Source organism: Caretta caretta, chromosome 1 (genome assembly GCF_965140235.1).
Source record: "Caretta caretta isolate rCarCar2 chromosome 1, rCarCar1.hap1, whole genome shotgun sequence".
NCBI classification, from domain to species: Eukaryota; Metazoa; Chordata; order Testudines; family Cheloniidae; genus Caretta; species Caretta caretta.
In genome coordinates this window covers 81682595-81703677 of record NC_134206.1, presented here as the reverse complement: position 1 = coordinate 81703677, position 21083 = coordinate 81682595, and the positions used below count along the sequence as shown (strand labels likewise).

The window sequence follows — 21083 nt, the reverse complement described above, 5'->3', positions numbered from 1 at the left end:
GACTTCTCAGGTCTCATTGGGATGCTGCAGCAGTGGTCATATGCACAGCATCCTGGCTTCAGCTTTTGGAATTTCCAAGGGAGGTCAAAAACATTGTTGAGGACTTTCCCTTCAATGGTTTCAAACTTTTTGTGGAATCCAAAGACAAATACTTGCATACCCTAAAACAGGGGTCAGCAACATTCGGCACGTGGCCCATCAGGGTAATCCACTAGCGGGCCACAAGATATTTTGCTTATGTTGACCGTCCATGGGCATGGCCCCACACAGCTCTTAGTGGCCACAGTTCTCTGTTCCCGGCCAATGGGATCTGTGAGATGTGGCGGCCAGCACATCATTGTGGCCCGCCAGCGGAAAGGCTAATGTAGTGCCAATCTTTAAAAAAGGGAAGAAGGAGGATCCTGGGAACTATAGGCCAGTCAGCCTCACCTCAGTCCCCGGAAAAATCATGGAGCAGGTCCTCAAAGAGTCTATCCTGAAGCTCTTACACCAGAGGAAAGTGATCAGGAACAGTCAGCATGGATTCACCAAGGGAAGATCATGCCTGACTAATCTAATCGCCTTCTATGATGAGATTACTGGTTCTGTGGATGAAGGGAAAGCAGTGGATGTATTGTTTCTTGACTTTAGCAAAGCTTTTGACACGGTCTCCCACAGTATTCTTGTCAGCAAGTTAAAGAAGTATGGGCTGGATGAATGCACTATAAGGTGGGTAGAAAGTTGTCTAGATTATCAGGCTCAATGGTAGTGATCATTGGTAGTGTAGTGATCAATGGCTCCATGTCTAGTTGGCAGCTGGTATCAAGTGGAGTGCCCCAAGGATCGGTCCTGGGGCCGGTTTTGTTCAATACCTTCATAAATGATCTGGAGGATGGTGCAGATTGCACTCTCAGCAAATTTGCGGATGATACTAAACTAGGAGGAGTGGTAGATACGCTGGAGGGCAGGGATAGGATACAGAGGGACCTAGACAAATTGGAGGATTGGGCGAAAAGAAATCTGACGAGGTTCAACAAGGATAAGTGCAGGGTCCTGCACTTAGGACGGAAGAATCCAATGCACAGCTACAGACTAGGGACCGAATGGCTAGGCAGCAGTTCTGTGGAAAAGGACCTGGGGTGACAGTGGACGAGAAGCTGGATATGAGTCAGCAGTGTGCCCTTGTTGCCAAGAAGGCCAATGGCATTTTGGGATGTATAAGTAGGGGCATAGCCAGCAGATTGAGGGACGTGATCGTTCCCCTCTATTCGACATTGGTGAGGTTTCATCTGGAGTACTGTGTCCAGTTTTGGGCCCCACAATACAAGAAGGATGTGGATAAATTGGAGAGAGTCCAGCGAAGGGCTACAAAAATGATTAGGGGTCTGGAACACATGACTTATGAGGAGAGGCTGAGGGAACTGGGATTGTTTAGTCTATGGAAGAGAAGAATGAGGGGGGATTTGATAGCTGCTTTCAACTACCTGAGAGATGGTTCCAAAGAGGATGGTTCTAGACTATTCTCAGTGGTAGAAGATGACAGGACAAGGAGTAATGGTCTCAAGTTGCAGTGAGGGAGGTTTAGGTTGGATATTAGGAAAAACTTTTTCACTAGGAGGGTGGTGAAACACTGGAATGCATTACCTAGGGAGGTGGTAGAATCTCCTTCCTTAGAAGTTTTTAAGGTCAGGCTTGACAAAGCTCTGGCTGGGATTTAATTGGGGATTGGTCCTGCTTTGAGCAGGGAGTTGGACTAGATGACCTCCTGAGGTCCCTTCCAACCCTGATATTCTATGATTCTGTGATTACCTTGATGGGCCGCGTGCCAAAGGTTGCCAACCCCTGCCCTAAAGTATTCCAGAGCCACCTTGAGATCTCTTGGGATTTACACACTTGCGTACAAATTAAGGTTTAGTAGATCCCAGGAGATCCTGCCCCACATAATTTTCAGCTTTTCAGAGACCTTATGAAGCACTCATAAAGAAACTGTCTGTTTCTTCAGTGTCGACCACTTAAGTCCCATCAACATATAAACGGCAATTATGACAAGTTGGTCGTGGTCCTGAAACATCCCATAGAACTGAGCTGCATGTGCACCATTCTGCCGCCTCCCTCCTTTTTTGGAAACCACCTCTCCTGTTTTCAGTTTGCATGGGAGTTGATTTCATCAGACAGATGGTAGTTGCAAGATTAGGGTATTCCATCTGTTTTTACCTCCTTTTCCTCTTACCCACGCCTCTTCAGGGACCACTCTCATGAGTCTTTCTTAAGACAGAAAGTCGTTTCCCGTCTCTGCATAGGAGCTGTAAAAATGTTCCAGCTCAGCACAGTGGGAAGGGCTTCTACTCCAACGATTTCCTGGCCCTGAAAAAGAATGGAGGATGGAGATCAATTTTAGATTTAAGACTCCTAAACAACTTTGTGAAATCAGAATGTTGACTGTTGCAGCAAAAATCCCATCCTTGGAACCGGGGGATTGGTTTTCGGCTCCTGAACTTCAGGACACCTATTTTCATATGTGATTCCTCCATTTTGCAAGCAATTTCTTTGGTTTCTGATAGGTCTGGATCACTGATAGTACTGAGTGCTCCCATTCAGCCTCATTTCTGCCCCAAGGATGTTTTCGAAGGTGTTAGCAATGGTCACAGAATTATACCCAGGCATTGGAAATAAGCTATTTCCATATCTTGATGACTGGCTATACAAGGGCCAATCTTACAATCAGGTTTGCCATTCTTATCGCAAAGAGTGGTCTCTGTTCCACAAGCTAGGGTTGCATGTCCTGCCACAAGGCTAGTCAGCGCGTAGGGATTATATATGCATTTATTTATTTCCATCCTTCTTTTTGGGGGTCCTTCCTTCCCCAGTGGCCTGTGCTCGCTTCTATGGGCATCAAGAAGTGCCTCGCCTGCAGTGAGGGTATCCCCATCACAGACACGCATTCACAGTGCATTTGTTGTCTCGGGGAAGGACACATTCCTCAAAGGTGCCCTTTCTGTCAGCAGCTTAGACCTCGGTCTCCCAAGGACAGAGAACTGAGGCCGACGATTATATTCATGAAGGCAGCACTCAGACATTCTCTGGACCTGTGCCAAGAGTCTCCACACAGACATGAGTCTTCCCCACATCCCTCAACATCCAAGGGCTTTTGGGTAAAGAAATCTTCCGCCAACCTCTCTTGTAAGTCAAAAAAGAGAGTGTGAAGTCCCCAGAGTGAGCTGCGAGCTCGCTGCAAATTATCACCAACGTGCTTGGTAACCATGGTACCATCAGCACTGAGACAGGCCAAGCCTGGTACCCATGGCTCAAGGAAGACTACGGTAACAGGCACTGTTGATGTGCCCACAGACCTAGTGGGTATGGGCACAGAGTCAACGGCACCTAAGGAGAAGGACAGGACCAAACACTCAAAGGCACCACTGGTACACGATGTCCCATTGGTACTGACGCCTCATTCTGTACCTGAATGGCCAGTGTGAACAAGATTTGTCCCCCATAGCACCACTGTGGCACTGAGCTAGTCGGCACTGCTGGAATTCCGGCACTCAAGGATCCTCGTGTAACTGACATGCCGAGTCTCTTCTCCTCGTCACTGGGACTTCTGCACCAAGTCTCTACCCAGCACAGTAATCTCCCCTACTGCCTTGCCATGTTCCCCTGCTTTCCAGTGTGGACTCAGATAGCAAACCAGAGGAGGGGATATCTCTGTACTACCCCCAAACCCTCTACGGGGCCCGATACCAGCAGGGCCCATGGGCATATCTTCAGATGGTCCACTGGTGCCATCCCTCTTACGGCCATCCATAGGCATCACCACCCAAGTGTCCATACTGGGACCCCTGGGCTGCATACCACCCCCCATGCATCTTGGGATTCTAGTCCCACGTGTGAGCCCCTGAGACACACTTTCTTAGCCATGGTGTCCAGGACTTTGGAGGAAGTCAAGGATATGCACCACAAGCTCCTGGACACCCTTCATTCATCTTCCTCTTCAAAATTGTCCCTCCCTATCAATGAGGCCCTTCTCGACCCTGCGAGAACCATATGTCAGACTCCAGTGTCGGGTTGCACAGACTTGCAAGCAAGAAGACAAAAAATACTATATCCTTGCGAGAGAAACAGAGTTCCTCTTCTCCCATCCTCCATCCAACTCTATTGTAGTGGATGCTGTCAATTCTCATGGCTGTCAACATCACATGAGGTCCACTCCCTACTATAGGGACTACCGTTTGGACTTATTTGGGAGGAGGATGTACTCCTCGGCCATGCTTCAGTTTCAGATCACCAGCTACCAAGCGTTTATAGCAAAATATGATTATGAGAATTAGTTGAAACTGAACAGTTTTACTGAGCAGCTGCCCAAGTCGCATCATGAACAGTTTCTCTGCAAAGAGCTCAGTGCCCTCAAAGGGAAGATCTTGGATGATTGCCTGCACCTCCTTTGGGAAACCCAACAGGTGGAGTTGATAGGCATGTCACATCACTACTGCCATTGAGATGGATCTGGCAGCAATATTGGTCAAGGGCAAACCATAGCATTGTCTTTGCTGCTAGCTGCCTTTCTTGGATGATGGCCTTAAATTGAACCGATTGATTCACCTTCTATCTCAAGCCTCACCGAGACAACAGAGAGGCTATATAACATACTCTAAATTTCAGAAGAGCCCTAGCTTTCTACCTGGGCAAGATGAAGGCCTTCAGGAAGTCCCCCAGACTTTTCCTGTCCATTATGGGCTGGGCAATATCAGCCCAAAGGCTTTCCGCGCTATATTAGACAATGTTACCAAGTTTGCAATATGACCCCTCCAGATACCATTCATACATGCTCCACAAGGTCAATTTCCTCATCCATTGCCTTCTTCAAGAATGTCCCTGTCTCAGAGATCTGTAGAGCGGTGGCATGAGTCCACACCTGCATCGAACATTATGTGATCACTGGAAGTTCTCTGCTTCTGCTGCCATCTTTGGCTCCACAGTGCTGTCATCTGTAACTGACCTGACTCTGAAGTCCCTGCCCTCCAGAGGGGATACTGCTCGGGAGTCACCTACAGTGGAGCACCTATAGGGACACTACTTGAAGAAGACGTTACTTACCTTCTGCAGTAATGATGGTTCTTCAAGATGTGTGTGTCTCTGGATGCTCCACAATCTACCCTCCTCCCCTCTGTTTTGGAGTTCTTGGCAATGACTCTGTGGTAGAGAAGGAAGTGAGTGGAGTTAGCCTGTGCCCGGTAACTACCCTTGTGGTGGGGCTCGAGGAGAGACAGTGAATATGTAGGCTTAACGGACACTGCTGCTGAAGTTCTTCGATCAGTACAGGGATGCAAACACACCTACAGTGGAGCATCCATAGGAGGACACGTCTCAAAGAACCATTGTTACTGCATAAGGTGAGTAACTACTTCTGCTTATTTCCCAGGTACGAAATATGATGGCCTATCTCAGCAGACACCTCTCCCAGGACTGAATGGGAGTTGGACTCTTGAATGCTCAATCAAATATTTCTGAATTGGGGAGTTCTGGACATAGACCTCTTTGCCACTGTTACAAGAAATGCAAATGATTTTGTTGCAGGGCAGGAGAGGGTGATCAGGCCCTCACTCGTTGAGCCTCACTTTTTTGTTCCTTGAACATGATGCCTTCTGTATGCATTTCCTCCACCACCCCGATTCTGAGGGTGATAAACAAAATCAAGCATGGCAAGGTTAAAATCATATTAATGGTTCACACATGGCCCAGACAGATCTGGTATCCTTACCTAGTTCACCCAGCTGTTTGTCATGCAGTCACTCTTCCATCCATTCTTCATCTCCTTTCTCAATATGCTGGATGAATGTTTCACTCCAACCTGAGGATTCTTCATCTCAGAGTTTGGCTCCTTGATGGACTACAGGCCTAGAGACTTCCTGTTTTGAGGTGGTACAACAGGTATTAATGAACAGTAGAAAGGAATCCACAAGATTCACTTACCTTCATGACTGGGAAAGATACAGCATTAGGTGTGATCAGAGATGTTCTCCACCTACTCACTCATCCTCTCGACTGTTTTGGACGACTTTCTAGAGTTAAAGACTGGATTATTCAGGTTCCATCAGGGTATGGACATACAGCCATAACAGCTTTTTGTTGCTTGATTGAGGGATTCAGTGTTTTGCTTATCCCACAACTGAGGTTGCTCAGAAGATTAGGTAATTTTCCCCCTCAAGGTTAAGGAACCCACTGCCAAGTATTTAAATGCCTTATGAATCCTCTCTCTGAGCTAATTGTTTCTTCTTCCCTCATTAATTTATCTATGAAAGCTGCCTTGTTGTGTCTATTACCTCTGCTCAAAGGGTTGAAGAAAGAAGAGATCTAATGGTGGACCACATTTCCAGTATTTTTCAAGGACACAGTTTCTTTATTTCCACATTCAAAACTTTAACTTGAGTTTGTTGTCTGAGTTTCATATTAACCCAGTCATCCATCTTCTGATATTTTCCCCAAAACGTATTCAGTCCATTTCCCACCTTGGATGTTAGGAAGGCATCAGCCTTTTATCTGGGCAGAACAAAGTAATTTAGAAGCTCACCCAGTCTGTGTGTATCCATTGTGGGTTTGTCTAAAGGTTCAGCAGTTTCCACCCAAAGGTTCTCCAGGTAAATTTCTGATTGTATTATATAGTGCTACAAATCTGCTGAAATTCACCCTCTTAAGATGTTAGCCCATTCTAGGTGGTCTCGCTCTACCTCTGTGATGCTGCTCAAACACGTTCCAGTTCTGGACATTTGCAAGGCTGTAACTTGGATGTCAGTACATACCTTTTCTAGAAATTGTGCAATCGTCTAGTCTTCAAGATCAGATGCTGCCTTTGAAATACAGCCTTGTTGTCAGTCTTGGACGTGATTCCAAATCCCCCTCCTACTGTTGTGAATGCTGCGTGGTAGTCACCTGAAATGAAGCACCTATGGGGACACTACTCAAATAGGGAGAGGTTATTCACCCTTTGCAGTAACCGGGATTCTTTGTGATGTGTGTCACCATGAATGCTCCACTACAGTCTTTCCTTCTCCTCTTCTTCATAGTTTCCTTTGGGGACTTTGTGGTGGAGAAGGAACTGAGGGCAATTTGACTGCACAGGCCTTTGTAGCGTCAGTGCAGGGTACAAGGAAGAGTAGGGTGCATGTGCAGGTCAACTGGGGACTGCTACCAAAAAATTTTGATCAAAGGTACATTGGGTGTAAGCACATCTGAAGTTGAGCACCCATCGGCACACAAATCTCGAACTGCATTTACTGCACAGGGTGAGTAACCTTCCCTTCAGTTATAGCCTTCAGGCTGTTGGAAAACACTTATTTATTTATCTTTTGTGTCTTAGTACTATTATGGAGACAGAGTTATGGATAGAAGACCTCAATTTAAGAAACCAGTACTTAGTCTGGTGGCTTTCCAGGTTTTTTGTTTTGATTCCTTTTTTTCCAACATTTGTAGCCCTTTTGCCAAACATTAATGGTAATCAAATCAAATGGGTTTGTCCCCCTTTTCAGTCTTCCTGCCAATGCTGTTAGGGCTTAGGCTATGGGTGAACTGCTTTAACGGTTAGAGTAGCAAATGCAAAATGGTCTTGGAAATGTATTTAGTAGATTGTTCAAAAAACAGAACAAATGTTGTTTGTTGCAACCTTCCAAAGACAGGAACTCCCTCCCCCCTCCCCCCCGGCAAATGGCTCTTCAGAAGTACCTTTAAGATCCAAGCGTAAAAGTTACCCTCTGTAGGATGTTGTAGCAGATTCCAGAGGAAGAGAGAGCTCTGTTTTTTTATATATACACAAATGCGAGCTGTGTGTGTGTTCTATATATCAGTTGTATGAGATAGGGCATGCTGACTGACAACTGTCTGATATGGAGAGTCTTAGAATGAAAGTTCACAGGTAAAATAGAATTTCCCCTTAATAGAAGGCTCTGTAATCTGGCGAACAAAAGGTATAACAATGTCCAGCTAGACACATTCAAACTGAAACTAAAGTGAGGATAACCATTTTTAACGATGAGGATAACCATTTGAACAACTTAACAAGGGATCTTTTTGTTCTCTATCGCTTAAAACTTTCAAATAAAGATCAGATGTCTGTCTAAGAATATTCTCCAACTCAACCACAAGATATGGGCATGATGCTGGAATTACTAGGTGAAATTCTGTGGCTTGTGTTATACAGGTCAGACTGTATGACAGGGTGGCCAAACTGCAGCTTGTGAGCCACGTACAGCTCTTTTACAGTTAAAAGTGCAGCTCGCGGGGCTTGCTGTCCCCGCCCCCTTCTCCTCATAACAGACTGGCTGGGAGGGGAGCTTGTGGTTTCTGCCCTCTGGTGGGGCTCAGGGCACACCTGTCCAGCCTTAATCTCCTCTTTTCCAAACTAACCATAACTGGTTCCTTCAGCCTTTACTCATATGGCTCGCATTCCATCCCTTTGATCATCTTTGTTGCTCACCTCTAGATCCTTTCCAATTTCTCTGCATCCTTTCTATACAGCTGTGACCAAAACTGGACACACTACTCCAGCTGTGGCCTAATCAGCACTGAGTAGAGCTGTACTATCACCTTCTGTGGCTTGTATGCTATGCCTCTGTTAATGCAACCCAAAATTGCATTTGCTTTTTTTTTGCAACAGCATTGCATTGTTGACTCATGCTGAAGTTGTGATCCATCACATCTCCCAGATCCTTTTCAGCAGTGCGGCTGCCAAGCCAATTATCCCCCCTTCCATATTTGTACATTTGGGTTTTCTTCCCCATGGTAACACTTACATGTCACATATCTGGTGTGCTTGGAGGAGTCTCACTTTCTGGCCCAATGTGTCATTTCGAAGACATTCACCCCTCAGACCTGCAGGGACTTGAGGCTACAGGCCTGTAAGTCCTCTGAGGCCCTGAAGCCAAGATATTTGCCCCCAGAACAGTCTCTTGTGCATATCCCTATATTTTGCTGACGTCCTTGCCTTCTGTGCCTATGAGACACTTGCAGGTATCAGAGTTGGCTGCAGGATCTGGGTTTATTTTCATTACCAACTGCCAGAGGCACTATCTCCTGTCAGCATCTTGCAGCACCATACCCAAGAGAAGCCCCCATGACCTCACAGTGATGGCAACCTTGATGGCACCAGCTATTCTGGCACCTGCTCCTGCCGGGGTATCAGAACCACCCAGAAAAGGTATACTATCTGCTTCTGTGCCAGTGTCAACCCGATTTCTTAGCACTGACTTCTACTTCCACAAAACTTCTTCCAAAAATAAGGAGAAGAGGAAACATTTTGGCATGAGAGAACTTACCCACTTTTCTACACCAAGCATCCCAATTTGGGAGCCATTGCTGCCAAATCAATCTGTGTAGGATGAGTTGGCACTGATGTCAGAGGATCTCGATCTTCTTCCAGTATCCAGGACACTGTGTCTCCATGTCTTAGTACTTCTGGCAGGGATCCTGGTATCCTCTCTTGAAGACACAGCCCATTTCCCAGCCCTCTGGCCAGATTCTTCCAGTTTATGGAAGTAGTAAGGAACAGCCTTGGTGCATTCTAAGGCAGGCTCATGGGTCCCCAATGCCATGCTCTGTGTCTCAGTACATTTCAGCCCATTTTTCACCCTATCCCAGATGTTTCTTGGAAGGAGATGCTTCAAGATCCTGTATAGCTGCTTACATGGCTTTTCATACAAGGGTCAATTTAGGCCCATTTTGAAGCAGCTAAGCTAAAACTCTGGGCACCATCTGACTCGCATTCTAGAAGAGATGTCTCCACTTCTTTGGCACTGGTGAAGACACCACAACTGTTGGCACTAGTACTGGCTGTTCTGATACCTACAAATTATACCAGTTCAGCTTGCTGTCCCTTTCAGGGACCTGACACATCGACTAATGGAAGACCAGGATATGGGTTATTTTGGAAGAGGGTATCCCTTAGGACACTGACAATTCTGCTAATGGATATAATGTAGAGATCACCTCACCTGATGAAAACGTAAGATTTACTGTCATGTCATCACCTGATGTTTTCAAACAGTTTGCTATCTTCACATAAAGAGCCTAAATCTGGAAAAAGGTACTTGTACAGTGGAAGTCAACAGATCTCTTGTTGGCATCTTACAGACCCAGGCTGAAGGGGAAAAAAAACCACAATCCCCATTAGCCATAAGTTGTGATTGAAACTGGCTTCCACCTCATAGGTCTGTAGTAGAACACACTGTATGTATCCCAGTTCTCTTTGAGGATTCCATTTTTGGGGTAACCCCTGTCCCCAATTCCCTTGTGGTATCTGTAGCCCAGGATGGATTAAAATGGCCCAGATCTCTTTATTCAGCACCCAAAGGTGGGGAAGGTAGAAGACTTGGATGACTTTCGATTCAGGTTTTATTTTTCAGGCTACTTAGACATGAGAGTGGGAAGTTGCCAGGCTATAATGGCAAGGTATTCCTAATGTGGTCTGGGAAACATTGAGGCCTTATCTGTAGACCACAACCTCTTCAGTGGTGCAGATAACATGGTGCTAGAGAAAATGAAGTCCACTAGGGTCACTGCTAGATCTTGTAGTCTTTCTTAGCCCTTGACCTTTTTTATAGATACCTACCATCCTTACCCAATTTCACGTTCTACAGATGGGACAGTCTTAATTTGGCAGTGATTCTCTTCACAGAGAAGATTCCAGTCCCTTTCAAGACCCACCTATCATAGGAGGCCTTAACAACAATAAAGGAGCCAGCATCCTCAACAATCATCAACCCCAGACCACTTCATCTGTTTGTAAGAAGTGGATTTGATGGTGCACCCAATAGACACACATTTATTTTCCCCATCTAATTCCATTCTGTTCGCTCCTTTCAGTCCTCATTTATCCTTCTTTTACACCACCTGATGTGTGATTATTTCCAGTTGCTGAATCTGGGAGACTGTCCTTGACCCACTTTCCATCCAGTTTGGCACCAGGCCTCCTCACAACTGTCCTCCCCTCTCTCTGCAGGAACGCTTCTTATGAGAAGGTCCTCCGGGAAGAATTTGACTTGCTCCTGTCAAAGGTACCATAGAATAAGTCCTACTAGAACACCAAGAACAGGAATTTTACACCTGTTGTTTTCTCATCCCCAAGAAAGTAGGAAGTCCGAGAACCATTCTATACCTGAGGAACAAATAAGATAATCAAGAACTTGAAGTTCAGGATGACCACTTTAGGGGATCTCCATTTCTTCATTGCTGTAAGATGACTGGTTTGCAGCTCTAAATTTGAAGAATGCATACTTCTACATACATTCTGTTCCTTTGTGACAGCTTTCACTGATTGGCCATGCAAAGATAGAACTCTTTGTGTCAAGAGAATAAACAACTCCTTTATATTGCACCAGTTAGATAGGGAAAATATTTTCACAGTTTGCCACATGGCCACATCAACAACAGTATTTAGAACTCCTAGAGTTGTCCAAGGAAACTCCTCACCTGCTTCCTCTTTTCCTATAAAATGGAGGTCAGTTGCAGAATCTAAATCTGACTGGAGGATAATTTCCTAATCTGTATAGACTCTTTTTTATGCATACAGAGTGCTGATAATTCTCCTTCACTCAATGAAGGCATCTACCTTGAAGCATTATAGACAAAAATTGACATTTTATGCCTGAGACACCCGCCTGGAGAGGTGGGAGGCTGTCTGCCATGGAGAAAGGGATCTAGCAGCCCCCAGAGACAAGACTCCAGCCATGGAGCTGTTGACCTTGGAATATTTCACTTTAGCACATCAGCATGTTCCTACGAAACTTAATTTTGCCAGAAAAATTCTGACCAGCTCTATTTCTAAGCAGAGACTCTCTCAAATGGATTAAGTGCATAGAGCTATACTTGACTTCAGCTAGGATGCCTGTTCCTGCAGCTAATCTGTTTTCTACATGTTGTTTCTACATCCTGATCTTACTGTTGATTCTTGACCCATTTGATAAGAATATGTAGAGACTGAAAGTCAGGTGAGAAACTTCTGCTTTAACTCTTCATTTTACTTATGTATATAAAGCATACCTGATGCCAAAGGAGGAATGTGTATGTAAGGCTGTTGTTGAGAGGTTCTATGCCATTGGCCACATAACAGGTTTAGTCAAATATTTCTTAGTTTATTGAGAACAAATTCTTAGTAAAAAGAGTTGCCTTCGGTGGTAAGGCTGTATATTTTACCACAGTGACTTCTTCAAGTATAATTGGAGGCAAAGTTCTATTCTTCTGCTACAGTATGCTTATGTGGGTGAGGGGCAAGATGATGGTGCTGCTGATACCTTTTTTCTTTAGGAGCATTCAGCTTTTCATCATAGTTCCACCAACTGTGGTTTCCAGTTACAGAAATTGAATATTTCTTTTTATTTTCTTTCAGGTTGTCTTGATACATTGGCTGCTATGCAGGACTTAAAAATGGGTGTAGCAAATACAGAGGAGGAGACTCAAGCAGTAATGAAAGTTTATTCCAAAGAAGATTATAGTGTGGTTAACAGATTTGAAAGTATGAACTCAGTATAATCTTGCTCAACAAACAGAATTTCATTCCACAAATCTGGTTCTATATAGACCTATAATTATTTGTTCCTTGTAGGTCATGGAGGAGGTTGGGGTTATTCAGCCCATTCAGTGGAAGCTATCCGTTTCTATGCCGATACTGACATTTTACTTGGTGGTCTTGGCCTTTTTGGAGGTAGGGGTGAATACACTGCTAAAATAAAGGTAAGAGACTATCTCTTTCAAAACATACTGTTTTAAGATCATGGGTTTAGAAATGTAATTTAGAATTGATAAGGTTTTTTAATGATTTTACTAATGGGGTGAAAGGAGCCTTGCTGTACAGTTGTAAAAGCTATCCATCAAAAAACAAACAAACAAAAAAACCCACAGAAGAATATGAATCGGGCTCCTCACTGAGGCAGTATTGATTCAGTGCCTCATGATGATGGTAGTATGGGGGAGATATAAAACTGAGAGCTTCGCCACTCATCTTTAAAATCCTGTGCAACTTTTTCAAGAACAGGGGTATTGATTGGCACTGAAGTCCTGGCCAAATTTAAATTAAATGCTTTACCACTTGTCCTAAATTCCTAAGTAGCATTTCTGTTAACTTTTGGAGCTCTTCACTGATGGTGGATGAAGTGATTAGAAACTTTGTTCATTGAAGTGCTTTTTGTATCATTCAATACAAAAGGAGAATTCATATCGTATTTTTGAAGAGACGATATTTTGGTGATACTCTTCTTAGACATTACAGCTTGGGCTACTAGAAACTTTAATGTTGAATAAGAGCATGCTGTCATACTTATAGCTGGGGATGGGTGACTCTTATATTGTTTTTTTTCCCCCTAAATCCCACTGCAGTGTTGTTGAAAATACTGCCATCAGGCGCCTCAAAGCTTAAAATCTAAATAATAGGTTTGGTTATACAGGTTGCCATCTAACTAAAACATGCTAAAAACTATAAACAAAATTCTGTTGAGTACTAGGCTATTCCAAAAGAAGGCAATTGAGGGCAACACTCGGTTAAAATAATGCATTTAATAATTGCAATTCATTTGCTAAATTATGCAGTAAAATCAAGTGATTTTTCTAATGATAATTCTTCGTGATTATTTTGATTATGTGAAAATGGAGACAACATAGGTTCTCCAAAAAGCTTTCCATAATTTTCTGGAATCAATCCATCAAAGCAGCAGTAGTAAGCTTCCAGAAAGATAATGTGATAACTTCCAAAAAGTCCCGTCGTCTTTCCTAGTCATGACAGAAGAACTCACTGTCGTCTAAATGTTTTCATTGACCTACAAGTTGATCTGGTCCTATGCAAACACACAGAGATGATTACAATCTTAGGTCCCAATCCTAGAAACATGCCTGTGACTACCTTTACGCACTGAGTAGCCCCATTGGTGTCAGTATTGAAATTACTGATTTCAATTAATGTATCCCGAAGAAAAGACTTGATATTTTTAAGGAAAAAAACAAACAGGAAAAAAAAAACTGTTTAAAAGAACTTACCCATTATACATAAAGGCATAAACCATGTTTTTCCACTTTGTAGGTCTTCATTGAGTTACTCAAATGTAACTTCATACAGTCCAGGTTTCAAGATGGTCATACTTTGCTGAGTTAACGAATCTTACCATAAATATGAGTTTTTTGTCATTCAATGATTTTTATACTGATGAATTATTAATTCCTGTTCATAGGGATTTCAGAAATGCCTCAGAGGATGTTGAAAGGAAAGGAACAAGTTAGGTTATCTAATTTACTTAAAACCTGCTTTTTCTGCTTCACAGCATGTCATTCAGATGTCATCAGTTACTTAGTTATGCTGCCTGAGATCTCTTCATCTTTCAAACAAGTGGGATTATTAAGAGGCTCTATTTAAGGAAATTTACAGGCTCTGTTCATCAATAACATTTCTAGAGGGGAAAACTGAAACTGTGCTCATATAAACAGATTGGATTGCCATATGACTAGGATTGGTGCAGAGAATCAGAACTACAAGTGATCAGTAAGAGCTAAGATTCTTCATTTGTCTCTGTGGATCACTCTCCAGGTGTGCATATGCCTCATGTGATATCTTTGAACAACAGTGTTTTTTTGGGTTGCACTTGTGCCCTGCATGCTTCTGAGCCTCCTCACCAGGTAGCATAATGGGCAGAGCACCTGCCAGCATCTCTCAGCTCCATCTTACTGTACATGACAGTGAGGCGGGCCCAAACTCTGTCTGCCTGCTACTTCCTAGCACATTTCCTATAGCTTTATTTTCCTGTAAGTTCCCCCTTTATTTCTTTTTCTTTTAAAACCTTTCCTTAAATTCAGTCCCCTTAAGAAGGAGGAAAACAATTAGCTTTTTGCTTTGTGCCAACACCTCTTCAGTGGTGGATTCAAAACCTTTGTGCTTTAAACCCTGTGCTTGTCTTGTGACTGTTTCAATCCCTTACAGACGATCATAGCCATTGTTTGTTTTGTCAGTGAGAGCCATGTGCCCGACTGATGCTCCATCTGCCCATCATTCTCCTCAAGCTCATGAAAATTCAGCGATACTTGGCTGAAATTACATCTTCTGGAGCAGTTTGGGAGGAAGTTCACATCCAGAAGAACTGGCATCAACCTCTGTGTCCCAGTCTGTCAGCTTGGGTGTGACTCCCAAGACTGGTACTGGTAAAAAAAAAAAAAAAAAAAATCTGACCCAGCACCCACAAGCTATAAGTAACAGCAGCCAAGGACCACTTCAGTACTAATGGCTGCTCTGGCATTGAAGACTGGAACCATGCTGTGGAAAGGTATCAGAGCACCGGACTAACCAGGGTTCCCAGCAGTGGCCTTCCCCAAAGAAAGGGAAAGTTGTGGCCTAAGAGCAGCTCTTTTATTTATTTATTTATTTTGCTCTCTTCCCAAGAAAAGAGCACTAGAGCTGTGTGAATAACTGATTTTATTTATCTTTTTATTTTCGTTCACAGGCAATTCTGGGGGGGGGAGAATTGTAGTTCAGGTTGAACCGAAACTAAAAATTCTGAAAAATTTCAGCAAATTTAAGTCAACAAAAAACTAAATTTGATTTGTGCTGAAATGAAATGTTTAGTTTCTGGGCATTTTTAAAATAAAGGCAAAAGAAAATCAATGTCTAGATTCACAAAACGGCTGGAGGAGAAGGTAGCGGTGGTGGTTTTGCTGCTTGCCTTCCTTATAACCTTTAGCCCCAGGATTGGAGCACTCACCTGGTATGTGGGAGACCCAGGTTCAAGTCCCCCCACTTTGCCTTTCAGGGTTCAGGGACTTGAACCCCCCATCTAGGTGACTTCCCTAATTATTGGGGTAAAGGTTATAAAGGAGGCTCCTCCTCCTCCAATCATTTTGTGAATAGTGCTTAAGTCCCCTTGTGAATCTACTCCTCCCACCACCCCAAAAAAGATTGGCCAAAACTATTTGGGTCAATTTTGGGTCAAATTCTTGAATAGTTTAGAGTTGACAAAAGCTGTATTTTCCAGCAAGTAAACAATTTTCAAAAATATTTCTCCTAGCTCTACTGAGCACAATGCCCTTTCATACTATAGGGGCAAGTGACGCTGTTCAATCTCTGACTCTGCATCAAAGGGCCTCAAGGTCACACCAGAACCTGGGACTGGGATAGATGCCTCGGTGCTGAAAATCTCAGTACTGACATCAGAGCTGGCATTGGCAGTTAAGGCACTAATATTCCCTGATGATTTATTACTGATGGAAGCTACTTTCTCTCCAATATCACCCTCTCTCCCGAGGGCACTTCATCTGGCACCAATTTAAAGATCTCAGCTCCCCATACTGACGTCACCTCAGAGATCACCACCACCAATAGAGGAGATCTTCTACTCTGATCACTCTCCTAATTGCACCATATCAACACCCCCACCCCTATCCAACCAGCAATCTTCACTTCCCCGCTCTCCAAGATCAGGAGATGGTTCCAGACTAGAACACTCATTTCAGAGCCCCATTTTATCCATCATGTGGATGGCAGTGGCCCAACCTGGTCAAAGCAAACCATGCAACTTCCCATTTGGGCCATAATGGGCTTTCCAGGGCACACCCTCCAGAATTGGGTCTGCTTCCTGATAATCATGAAAATGTAGCTGGTTTTATTCTCCTGTGGCCTCAGTTTCAAGACCTCCTTCAGAAACTTTTTGGCTTAGTGATGAAGAATAGATGGATGAAGAGTCAGGTTCCCAGCCTCCAGACCAGTAACCTTCAACTTTTCCCAAAGATCTTTATCCTTCCTAATGATATAGTTTTTTCTGTTCCTTTACCAGCCCTGGATGATTTCAGAGTCTTTCAGGAGTTGCTTTCTCAAAAATTGTGTATGCTATTGAGATTGAGACCTCAGTGATCAAGGAGATGGCCCCTAAATTATTTGGTATCATCTGTTCTTGGTGGGTTAGCAACGCTTAAAAATAAAGGCATTTTAGAGCCAGCTAAAGATTGCTGGAGGGCTCCTGCTACCTTTTTTCCCAACTAGCAACCAAGTGGGAAAGAGATATTAAGTGTTACAGAAAGGCTTTACAGTTCTGCACACATCCAGTCCTTGGATCTCTGGCGGTCTCTGCAGTGCAGCAGAAAGCTTGACAGTTTGGCTCATCAGAGGCTACTTCCAGAGCTAAAGACCCCCCAAAAGTTGGATGTCTTTGGGAGGAAAGCTTGCTTTTCCACTACGCACAGCAAGTTGCTAAGTGTTGTTATACACAGTGAATTACTAAGTGTAGTACATTAAATATAATTTTTTGACACGAGACAAAGTATCTCCCTTCATGAACAAGCTTCCTCCAGAGCCCGGAGAGGAATTAAAGACTGTAATCTCTGAACGGTGGAAAGTGATAAAGACCTCTATATGAGCAGTTATGGATGTTTCTGATACTCCAGATGGGTCCGTGGCCATAGAGTAGAGTGAGGAGAGCTTGGTAGAGTGAAGAGAGCTTCAGGAATCCCAGAAGAGGTACACATACCATAGAAGATTTACCCTTTGAAGGAACTGACTTGTTTAGTAACCTCACTTTTGAGACTTTACAATTATTAGAAGATTCTAGGGCTACTTTTGGATCCCTAGGCTTTTTTACCCCGACCTCAAGGTAGAAGCCTTCCAGGTACCAACATCGGCCCAGACTGAGGGCACCCTCCCACTCTCAGCAAGAGCATGTTATAGAGGCGAGGGCTCTCTGGGGAAGAAACCTAGAGCTTTGAAGGAAGTCACTTTCTGTCATAGTCACCATCCACCCCGCAACATCTTTGAGACAGCGGGTTTGACCTGAAAGTCAAGAGTCACACCTGAGCCAACAAATGGATACTAGAAGTCCTCTTATGTGGGTATGTGATGCAGTTCCAGTCCCTACCTCAACCTCTTCAGGAACCTCTTCCCACAAGAGTCAACTGAAAGAAGTGGCCTCCTTGCTTTGCCCAAGAGCCATTCAGGCAGTACCTATGGAATTCACATACCCTTATTTCCTTATTGTGAAGAAGAAAGGGGGTCTTCAACCTCAGAAGACTGAACAAATATATATTCTGTCTCAGATTCAGAATGGCAGTGCTGCCTTTCATCATTCCTTCTCTACTGGCACAATACTGGTTCATAGCTTTGAACCTCCAAGAAGCATATTTCCACATTTCAATCTATCTGACCCATAGGAAGTATCTGTGATTCACAGTAGGGCCCAGTCATTATCAATACAAAGTACAGCCACTTGATCTGGCCACAGCGCAGAGAGTATTAAATGTCTAGCTGCAGTAGATGAATCTAAGAAAACAAAGTCTTGGGTCTAGTTATATCTAGATGATTGGCTGATCTAAAGCAGCAGGATATCACCGCAGCTCTGAAAACCATCCTCAATCTGGTCAAAGAGCTGGGCCTGATAAACTACAACAAATTGTCACTCTGACCATCGCAGACAGTAGAATTCATAGAAATTTTAATCACTTCCAAATTGGCAAATGCACATCTTCTGTAAGAGAAATTCCATTCTATTCAATCAACCCCAGTGCAAACCTGTCTCAAACTTTTAGCCAATGTGTCGATTTTCACTTAGGTGACACTACTATTCAGACATGTCTTACATCTGTTGTGGGACTGTCTGAGCTTTGTGTATCAACTTAAAAAACATCAAGTGCATGCACATGTTGGAGTCCCAGCTCATATCTTTTTATCCCTAAACTGGTGGATGTATTTCCAGAATGTTCTCTACCCATCCATCTATAAAAATGCCTGTCACAGTTGCTCCAGGAACAAGTTGGGGGATCACCCTACACCTCTTTTTAAATGCATAAAATATCATAGAATCTCAGGTTTGGAAGAGACCAGGAGGTCATCTAGTCCAGCCCCCTGCTCAAAGCAGGACCAATCCCCAATTTTGCCCCAGATCCCTAAACGGTCCCCTCAAGGATTGAACTCACAGTGCGGGGTTTAACAGGCCACTGACCTATCCATATGGTCCAAGAAGAACGTGAGACTCCATATAAACGTCCTGGAACTTAAGGCAATTAGGTTGGCCTGCAAAGCATTCCTCTAGCTTTAAAGTATTCTGTCACATAGATCCTTATATACAACACATCTGCAATGTATTATGTAAACAGGCAGAGGGCTGCCCATTCATCACTACAAGGCAACCAGAAAATGAACATGGTGTCACTTTAATGGGATAACCCCAATTGGTGGTCTTCCAGGGACCAACAAGTTAGCAGTCTTTCTCATCAGTCAGTGTGTCACCGATCATAAATGATCTCTAAAGAGCTACGTCCTCTCACTGATGTTTCAGCAGTAGAGAATATCACAGAATTATTTGCCATCAAAGAGAATGCAGAGTTTTGCCTGTGGCTCCGTGGGTGCCTGAGCCTAAGATCTATTCAAGATGTGTTTCTCATACCATGCTGTTGAGATACGATTCTGTCGATGCCCTTGGCACCCTGGGTTATAGGGAAAATCAGGATGCAGCCACACTGGTCCTGATAGCTGCTCATTGGCAGAGACAATTCTGGCTAACAGATTTTCTCCAGATGTCCGCTCTCTGCCCTTGTATCACTTTAGGACTGTTCAAACATAACATCACAGAGCTGTGGACAGATTGGGTATGGATGTACAATCACTACACCTAATAGCTTGGATGTTGGCTGGTGAAGGGCTACTAAAGAGACTGTTCATTACAGGTATAAGAAATCCTCTTAGTTCTCCTCCAAGTGAAAAAAGATTTGCTATCTGGACAGCCCGGGATGACAATGACCCTTTGAAGGCCCCTTCCCCCAAGATCCTTGACTACCTTCTGCGACTGAAACTGTCTGGACTCTCCATTAGTTCAATCAAAGTTCACCTTGCAGCAATCTCAGTATGCCACATTCTGGTTCAGTCATGCTCTGTATTCTCCCATCTTTCTGTTTCTAGATTTTTAGAAGGGTTGAATCACAGTTACCCCACCAGTTAGGGAGCCCCCTCCCTCTTGGGATCTCAACATTGTCCTCGCAGGTCTCAAGCATCTGAATTTGAACCCCCTCTCTGAATGTTCCCTTAACTACTTTACTCTCAAAATAGCCTTTTTGGTGGGTATTACATCTGCCAGATGTGTCAGTGAACTCCAAGCCTTCATGGCTAATCACATCAAAAAGGTGGTGTTGAGACCTCATTCTAAGTTTATTGCCAAAGTTGTTTCACATTTCAACTTAAACCAAGCAATTAATCTAAAGTTTTCTTTCTAAAATCCCATTTTTGTCCAGGAGAGGTAAAAAGGCCGTACTTTAGATTTGTAACAAGGTTTCTAGGTCCTTGTTAGAGTCACTAAAACAGAGTCCTTTACATGGCCTCCCATCTTTTTGTTGGTCTAAGTAGCACTGCTAAAGAGTTAAGCCATCTGCTTTCAAAGAATAACTAAATGCATTTCCCCGTGTATATGAATCTGTCACATGGATGGTGTATCCCTTCCAACAAACATTAAGGTTTGTTCAGTGAGAACTCAGGTTGCCTCTTGAGCATGTTTTAGAAATATCCCCATACCTGAGATGTGCAAAGCAGCTGCTTTGGAGTAATTTTCTCCATGCCCTTGATTTGACAGCAAGGGTTGGAAAGGCAGTGTTACAGTCATTAGTTATTAGCTGATAAGACTCCTCAATGCCACTTTCTAGATGAGAAACTGATTGCCAGTCACCTAGAGTGGGATCCACACAGACATACTCGGAGTACTACAGTTACTGTAAAATAAATATCTATTCTTTTTTATATTTACTAATGGTAGTACACTGTTCAATAGTGTTCGTATAGAGAGAGGCAAGAAAGAATGACAAGCAAATGAGAATGGTAGAATGAAATTTGTAAATATGGATAAATATTTTATTTATTTTTTGCAGTTGTTTGAATTGGGTCCAGATGGGGGAGATCATGAGACTGATGGGGACCTTCTTGCCGAAACTGATGTCTTGGCATATGATTGTGCTGCTAGGTAAATCATTTTATTTACTTTCTCTAAAGAGGCTTACAGTCTTGTTGATTTTGTTTTGGTATGCATCTTAAACATATTTTGAAGGTATGCTAAGTAATCTGTGTTGTTAGACTCTCTAACATGTTGTGCTGCATTTATTATCTTCAACAAAAAGAA

At 43.5% G+C, this 21083-nt stretch overlaps 1 protein-coding gene across 15 annotated transcripts in view; it reads left to right on the top strand.

Annotated features, from left to right (window-relative positions):
• The window catches only part of MYCBP2 (MYC binding protein 2), a 420373-nt gene that overhangs the window by 143966 nt on the left and 255324 nt on the right, over positions 1-21083 (top strand). For all 15 annotated transcript variants that reach the window (XM_048852688.2, XM_048852718.2, XM_075129126.1 and 12 more), the window contains 3 exons: positions 12353-12478; positions 12569-12696; positions 20836-20927. In XM_048852688.2, the coding sequence (XP_048708645.1) occupies positions 12353-12478; positions 12569-12696; positions 20836-20927 (346 nt within the window). The remainder of the gene's footprint in view (positions 1-12352; positions 12479-12568; positions 12697-20835; positions 20928-21083) is intronic.